Below are 8673 nucleotides of genomic sequence, written 5' to 3'. Positions count from 1 at the left end.
TTATGGGAGAAATCAAAATTATGGCTTGGACACTGTCTCCACCTTGTTTTGTTCCAAAAGGGCAATGAATTGCACAATTAGTACCTCTCCTTTCTGTGACCAACCCTGGGGAAGGGAATCGTAACGGTGAATTTAGGGGCACTGGAAAACCTGTAGTTTTATGGACAAAACAAGCGTTTAAAGAACAGCCTTTTTTACATTGCCAGGCCCACGATCAGCACTTTTCTGGTCTGGTGGACACAGGAGCAGATGTCACTATCATTAATATATCAGACTGGCCTCCTGAATGGCCACTGAGAGATCCCACCTCTGCTATTCTGGGGGTAGGAGGTCTTCAGAAACCCAAAGTGCAAAGATACTAACTTTCAAGGGACCTGAGGGTCAGATTGCACATGCAGCTCCTTACATCCTCCCCGTGCCCTGTACATTATGGGGCTGTGCCCTGTACATTATGGGGCCGAGACTTGTTAAGCCAGTGGGGAATCTTCCTGAAAACAAATTTTCAATAGGGGCTATTGACAAGCAGCAGGTCCTTTCATTGACATGGAAGTCAGAAAAACCTGTTTGGGTAGATCAGTGGCTCCTGAAAAAGGATAAACTGCTGCATTTGCATGACTTAGTACAAGAACAATTGGCCACTGGCCACATTGTACCCACCTCCAGCCTGTGGAACACTCCTGTATTTGTAATACCTAAGAAAAGTGACAAACGGTGATTGTTACATGATCTTCAAGCGATAAATGCAGTCATTGAGCCCATGGATACGCTACAGCCTGGTCTTCCTTCACCTTCTATGCTGCCTCAAAACCGGCCAATAGCCATCATTGATCTCAAAGACTGGTTTTTTGCTATTCCTCTACACCCAAAGGATGCACCACGGTTTGCATTCTCTGTACCAGCTGTCAATCAGGAACAGCCCACACCACGATATCATTGGACTGTGTTGCCACAAGGTATGCTAAATAGCCCGACTATCTGCCAATTAACTGTAACAAATGCTTTACAACCTGTCCGAAATGCAAAACCTCATGTTATAATCTATCATTACATGCATGACATACTTTTAGCTGCCGAAAAGGACTCAGACCTGCAGACAGTCATCTGCCAAGTCTGCCTTGCTGTCCAAGGAGCAGGCTTGCAGATAGCCGAGGAAAAGGTCCAACGTGAACCACCCTGGAAATACCTAGGATGGAAAATTACAACTCACACCATCCAGCCACAAGCACTCCAGCTGGCGTTACAAATAAAGACTCTGAATGATCTGCAAAAATTGTTGGGAACCATCAACTGGCTCAGACCTTTTCTGGGTATCACTACACAAGATCTGCGCCCTCTGTTTCAATTGTTAAAGAGTGATCCTGACTTGAACTCTAAAAGACAGGTGACACCTCCTGGACTGCAATGTCCAATCTTACTTTCTCATACCCCACTTTCCAATGCAGTTACTGCATTCACAGACGGTTCCGGGAAGACACACAGAGCAGTGGTCCTTTGGCAATCCACCAACAATCTCTGGAACCAAGACATTAAATGTGTCGATGGATTGCCCCAAGTTGTTGAACTTGCAGCTGTTACGCGTGCTTTTCAGCTTTTTTCTGATGTAAATCTCAATATCATAACTGATTCTTTATATGTTACAGGAATTGTTCAGCGTATAGAAGGCACTTTCCTAAAGGAAGTCAACAACCCAGAGGTATTCAGACAATGTTTCCTACCGTAAATTACCCTATTATGTCATGCATATACAGTCACACACCTCTCGTTGAACTTGCAGCTGTTACGCGTGCTTTTCAGCTTTTTTCTGATGTAAATCTCAATATCATAACTGATTCTTTATATGTTACAGGAATTGTTCAGCGTATAGAAGGCACTTTCCTAAAGGAAGTCAACAACCCAGAGGTATTCAGACAATGTTTCCTACCGTAAATTACCCTATTATGTCATGCATATACAGTCACACACCTCTCTTACAAGACCCCTAGCCGAGGGCAACTGTGCTGCTGACAAAGCCACAGTCACCCTCACCACACCACAATTATTTCAACAGGCACAGCTCTCACATAACTTCTTCCACCAAAACAGGAAGGCACTGCAAAAGCAATTTCAGCTAACCACTGACCAAGCACATAATATTATCTTGAAATGCCCTAAATGCCAATCCATAGCCCCATTGCCACAATTGGCAGTTAACCCATGTGGCACCTCACCACTGCAAATTTGGCAAACGGATGTTACACATTTTGGAGAATTTGGTTGCCTAAAGTATGTACATGTCACTGTTGATACTTTTTCTAATTGTATCTTTGCCACTGCACATACAGGAGAAAAGAGTTGAGATGTTTGACGACACTGGCTAGCAGCCATCACTACTATGGGTATACCAGAAACTATCAAGACTGACAATGGCCCTGCATATGTATTGTCTAAAACCACACAACTTTTTTTACAGGAATGGGGCATTTGCCACATCACTGGAATTCCACACTCCCGTACAGGGCAGGCGATCGATCGTTGACCGTGCCTATCAAATGCTAAAACAATTGCTAATTAAACAAAAAAGGGGGAGTCTGGAAGATCCACCACAGGAACGACTGTGGAAAGCCACTCTTGTTTTGAATTTTCTAAACAGAGACAACACTGGAATGACACGAGTGAATCAACACTTCGGAGCTTCCCCAATGTTCAAAACACAGCCAATGGTCCATATTCGTGATACCGCCACTGGACAATGGGAAGGCCCCGCGCCATTGATAACTTGGGGGCGAGGATACGCTTGTGTTTCCACAGGAAATGGTCCCAAGTGGATCCCAGCATGATTCGTTCGACCATATCTAGAAGCCGAGTAGCACGAACAATCATCAGAAACGACAAAGGAGTGAATCTTTTCTGTTCACAAAAGTATCATTGGTTTTAATGCTATCAGGCCTGATAGTTCTGTTAATGATTATGTTTTGTTTACCATGTTTGTTTCCCCGTGTTACAAAAGCATAAATCAAATCATGTATGCTCAAACGCACACTGTACTTGCCTTGCAAAGTATGATGTTAGAAAAAGAAGTTTATGTAGAAACCAGCCATGGCGTAAGAGAGTTATAGGAATCTAGTTAATAGTTTTATGATTTATAGTAGTTTTAATAAGATGTAATACACATGTCATTATTCTGTACATTAAACAAAAAAGGGGGAGATGTGGGAGAACAGGATTGTGGAAGAAGCAGAGACCAGAACAAGAAGCAGGAACACTGGCAGAAGATGACCGTTGAGCATCTCCAGACGACCTGTAAACAATGCCTGGGGCCCCTGACTGATGGAGGGGAATTCCACCCGCCTGGCAGCTGGGGGTTGCAGGGGTGTGTCGGTTGGGAAAGAAGATACATTGGCACTATATAAGCTGCCTGTTGGTTATAATAAAAGATTCTGGTTGCATCAACGACCAGGGTCCGTGTCCTCATACGCTACAGTATACATTCCAACAATGGGTGGATGCCTCTTGAGAGGAAAGGGGCTAATCATGTTAAAGATGTTGATTTAATACTATGTTACAAATCAATGAAGTGAAATCAAGAGATTCACAGACTTCTAGGTACCACAAGCTCCCTCTACATCTGCATCAACATAGTTGGAACTGGGACTTATTTAGCAGTATTCAAGTCATTTTAGTACAGCTGATTATTATTTTAGCGTAAGACTTGTTCAGCACAGTAGGGAGATCTAACATAGCATGAGGTAAGACCATTAAGGGTCCATGGCTAAGATACTCATTTTAAGCCTTATGTAATATTTTAATGCAATATTTATCAGAATCTACAGTGAAGGCAAAAAGTATATGCCTGAGGAGTTTATTTACTATTCTTTTTGCAGATTCTCTTAGAAATATAATAAAGATAGGAATCATTTGTTCATTGTTTTGCTTTGAATGGAGGAATTTTTATTATTATTTTATGAGAACTGCCAAGTATGTGTATATATCTGTTAAACAGAAAACCTATTACATCCACATTCCTAACATGCAGGCCCAGGTCATGGGTGGTGAAACCAGAATAAATAGTAAAAATAGAATTCCTCCTATTGCTTCTCAAGCACATGGTCTTTCACAAAAATTCTAAGTGATTCTCATCTCTAGTGCACATTAACTCTTTCCTGTTTCTCGATCTGGGTTTCAGTCTGTGGGAACAAGCATGTTCTGTGGTCCCGTTTCTGCTGGAAATACATGCTGATGTCCCAGAAGATGATCCTCCTTCCTAGAAGAGACTCCAAAGACTTCCAATGTTTTGGGGGCAGTGAGGTTGATTGCCCAACTGTAAGGGCTGTAACATTTCATACTGTAACAAGGAACTTAAAGGGATGCATTTTGTGACATGTCAAGTGATTTTAACTCTATCTAAACTCAGTGGGAACAGAAGGGAGTCAGCACACATTTGGATTATGTCCTGAGATAAGCTGTTCTGTGCTTCAAATTCTTGTATGAGTAGAAAGCCTGTAAATAAAATGCAATGAAGTGAATTTAATCTAATAATAACAATGCATAGCAATCAGAAATGTTCCATAGTAGACGCAATGAGAATCTCATGGAAATGGATTGAGAAACGCATCTCATTTGAGTTATCCATACAGCCTTCATTAACAAAGCAGCAAGCACAGCACAAATAGCATAAACATCTGAATGAGGTACAGATGCCCTTTTTCTAATTCTGTGAACCTTTTTCAACCTCATGCATTGGTTGAAAAAAACCATTTGTATATCAACACAGTGGCAATTCAGCATTATGCCTTCAGAAAAAAAAAAAAAAAAAAGTAGTGTAAAAAGAACATCAATTTTGTGTCCAGTGCAATATTCCTTATATTATTACTGAAACTTCCTTGGTAAAATTTTGCATCCATTGTCATCTCTGTATACACAATAGCTTTCAGGTAATCACATAAAATTATGTTTCTCCAGTGGGTATTTTGGAAGCCTTTATTTCATTGAGCTGTTTGGTGTGTCATGCTTTGTTTTCTTTCTTTCTCTTCTTTTTTTGGTTTTCAGGAATTACTCTACATTATGGGTGAAGATACCTGCTGCTTTTCTTGAAATTAAAATAATTTATTTGTTAAATAATGCATAAAATTTCTTTTCCAGCCTCTTTTCCATAATTATTCTCAATCTTTGGCAAACAAGCTTGACCTATGGCCGGGGTGCTGTGTACAGATCCCAGGAAAATTTGTTTTGTTCTGTTTGTGGTATTGTCTGCCACTCAGCTTAGATTTTTGGGTCTTATGTTCAGCATTATAGCTGGTGCGTGTTTGGTTACAGGGTGACAGAGGATGTGACATCCCCAATACCGGTCACATTATTTCTCATTAACTTCTATGATTTTTGCTCTTCTGCTTCAGGAACTTCATCCAATTCAGGCAAGAAGAATGAGAAACTAATATGTATATAAAACAGGTATCTAGTGTAGAAAATGAATGCCTAGTCTTGTGGCAGAGGGGAAGAGCAGTACTCAGACTCCCTTGCTTGTGAAAATAAGTATGTGGCAGGTGTGACCAACGGAGCCTGTTTTAATTTCTTTAGTCTGATTAAAAAGAAGGAGGTCTAGTTTTTTTAAACTATTCTTCACTCAGGAAAACAAGATGATAGCATCCTACTTCTCTGTGGTCCTCTTGGCTTTCACTTTTTCAAGGCCTCACAACATGTAGCTCTTCTCTGAAGCTGTATCATTGTCTGATCTTTCATTGCAGTCTGCATGTTTTATTATTTGCAGGAAAAAAAAAAAAAAAAGGAAAGCCTGAAAAAAAGAAAACAAATGTTCAGAAACAGAATGGGAAATGCTATAGAGATTTTTTTTTATGTCTTATATTGCGTTAGTTCAAGTGATCCCATGGATATTTTTTGGTCTCAGTTTTGATTTCTGAATGTTTGTAATAATCACAACTTCCTTTCTAGTTGCTTCACTTTTGCTTTCTGAACTCTCCTAGAGCATACCATTTTCACTGTCTTTTCCTGAATAATTCTACAATTAAAATATGTTCTTAAAATTATACTGGCTCCATCGTATATATTTTTTATCATAGAGTCATTACCTGCTTTTTATAGCTTCCTCTTTCTTTCCTGCATTTTTCACTGCACTTTATTGTAATCAGTCAGTACTGCTGTCTTTCCCCATCCTATTCTATCACTTCAAGCCATTTTTCCTTCTCTCTCACAAGCCAACTGTATAAAACATTATTTGTCTTATCTATCTGTTAACAAAAAAAGCATTTCCAGTCTTTCACGGGAAAATATTCCCTGTGTCAGGGCATTTCTTTTGTAATCTTTCTCTTTTCTCACTTGAGAAAGCCTTGCTACATGCATCCAAGGACTATACGAGGGGAAATTTATGTGAATATGGTCAATAAAACATTCTTGGATTTCATATTCTTGTAAACTGAAGATGACTCTCAACATTTTTAGAATAATTATTTCCTTTAATTTTAGTTGTGAGAAAAAAAAATGTCACATGAATCTTTGTATGGCTCGTATGTTTTAGTTCTCTGAAATAAATTATTTATTTTCCACACAATGAAAAGACAAGGCAAGGCAATGACACCAAAAAAACCCTACCAGCTGCTCAACACCAAATAACCAATACCCAGCCAGCTCCCAAGCAATGGCAACCCTGCCACCATCCCACTATCCGCACCCCACAGTTTTATTGCTGAGCCTGATCTCATATGGGGTGGGATATTCCTTTGGTCAGTTGGGGTCAGTTGTCCCTGCTGTGTCCTCTCCCAGCTTCTTGTGCTCCCCTAGCCTACTCCCTGGTGGGGCAGATTTAGAAAGAAAAGGCCTTGATGTTTTGTAAGCAGTACTCAACAAAAACTAAAACATTGATCTGTTACCAACACTGTTTTCATCACAAATCCAAAACACAGCAACAAACAAACTACTATGAAGAAATTTAAGTCTATCCCAGCCAAAAAAAGTACAAAGTGTTAGTAATTCCATTATAATCTCTGGATTTTTTTTGGTTTATGACAATGAAGAAAGTTTGCTTTAGGGCTGAGACAAGAGTATAGATTTATGTATAATATGAGACATAACTTTTTTTTTCTATCATGTTGTGGATTAATCTGGCAGGCAGCTAAACACCACATAGTCATGTGCTTGCTCCCCATCCACCCCACCCCCAAGTGGGATTGGTGACAGAATAAGAAAAAAAAACAACCCTAAAATTTGTGAGTTGAGATAAAGACAGTTGAATAGGACATAAAAGGGAGGAGAAATAATAGTAATCATCATAGTAATAGACTATAGAAAAGAAATTATGCACAATGCAGTTACTCACCACCTGCTGTCCAATGCCCAGGTGAGCAGCAGCCCCCAGCCAGCTTTCCCCCTAGTTTATATACTGAGCATGACGCCATGTGGTATGGAATATCCCTTTGGCCATTTTGGGTCAGTTGTCCTAGCTGTGTCCCCTCCCAGCTTCTTGTCCCCTTCCCCAGCCTCCTGTCAAGGCAGTATGAGAAGCTGAAAAGTCCTTGACTTAGTGTAAACAGTGCTTAGCAACAGCTAAACCAGCAATGTGTTATCAACATTATTCTCATCCTAAATCAAAACCAACCAGCTACTAGGAAGAGAAATTAACTCTATCCCAGTTGAAACCAGGCCACGCACTTGGTGAAAAAAAAAAACAAACAAACAACACTAACTGCTAATTTCAGTGCATAGATTAAAAGAAGACACTAACCAGGAAGCTCTGGCACCTGAAGTTGCATGGAAAATTTCCATCATTAATAAGCACATAAATACAGCTCCAAGTTTGCAAAATAACTGAGCAATATATTTTGATCTGGAAACCAACAGACACATTGGAAGTGATTAAGAAAAGAAGCAGAACTCCTGTAATGGATACTTGAGAACACCTTTGCTGTCTTCAGCCTTTGTGTCTCTCAGTGTGGTGTCAGTGTCTATGGGATCATTGGAAGGCACTGATTACTGGGCAGTTTCTGCAGGTAGGAAAGGGAAAGCCTTCCTCAGAGACTCTTCCATCTGCGTAGCCTGACCAAACTGTGGTCTTGCCGTATCAAAAGCTATGTACTCAGAGGATGTTTCCATAAAGCAAACAAGGATCCTGTAGATCCGTCATATGCAGAAGGAATTCACTAGTCAAATGGGATGTATATTTACATTTTCTAGTTCCAAACTTATTTGAATAGTATTCATTAGACCTGCTTTTTATAGCTTCCTCTTTCTTTCCTGCATTTTTCACTGCACTTTATTGTAATCAGTCAGTACTGCTGTCTTTCCCCATCCTATTCTATCACTTCAAGCCATTTTTCCTTCTCTCTCACAAGCCAACTGTATAAAACATTATTTGTCTTATCTATCTGTTAACAAAAAAAGCATTTCCAGTCTTTCACGGGAAAATATTCCCTGTGTCAGGGCATTTCTTTTGTAATCTTTCTCTTTTCTCACTTGAGAAAGCCTTGCTACATGCATCCAAGGACTATACGAGGGGAAATTTATGTGAATATGGTCAATAAAACATTCTTGGATTTCATATTCTTGTAAACTGAAGATGACTCTCAACATTTTTAGAATAATTATTTCCTTTAATTTTAGTTGTGAGAAAAAAAAATGTCACATGAATCTTTGTATGGCTCGTATGTTTTAGTTCTCTGAAATAAATTATTTATTTTCCACACAATG

The 8673-nt window shown here is 39.7% G+C and overlaps 1 protein-coding gene across 1 annotated transcript; it reads left to right on the top strand.

Annotated features, from left to right (window-relative positions):
* Positions 1-451: 451 nt before the first annotated feature.
* LOC106902326 (endogenous retrovirus group K member 18 Pol protein-like) lies at positions 452-2515 on the top strand. Its single transcript, XM_014965724.1, is given in 2 exon segments — positions 452-1693; positions 2450-2515. Coding segments are annotated over 2 exon segments (1308 nt in total).
* Positions 2516-8673: the final 6158 nt, after the last annotated feature.

This window comes from Calidris pugnax, unplaced genomic scaffold (assembly GCF_001431845.1).
Source record: "Calidris pugnax isolate Ruff unplaced genomic scaffold, ASM143184v1 scaffold20, whole genome shotgun sequence".
Lineage (NCBI taxonomy): Eukaryota > Metazoa > Chordata > Aves > Charadriiformes > Scolopacidae > Calidris > Calidris pugnax.
The sequence above is the reverse complement of the archived record's forward strand: the minus strand, read 5'-3'. Positions and strand labels throughout refer to the sequence as shown.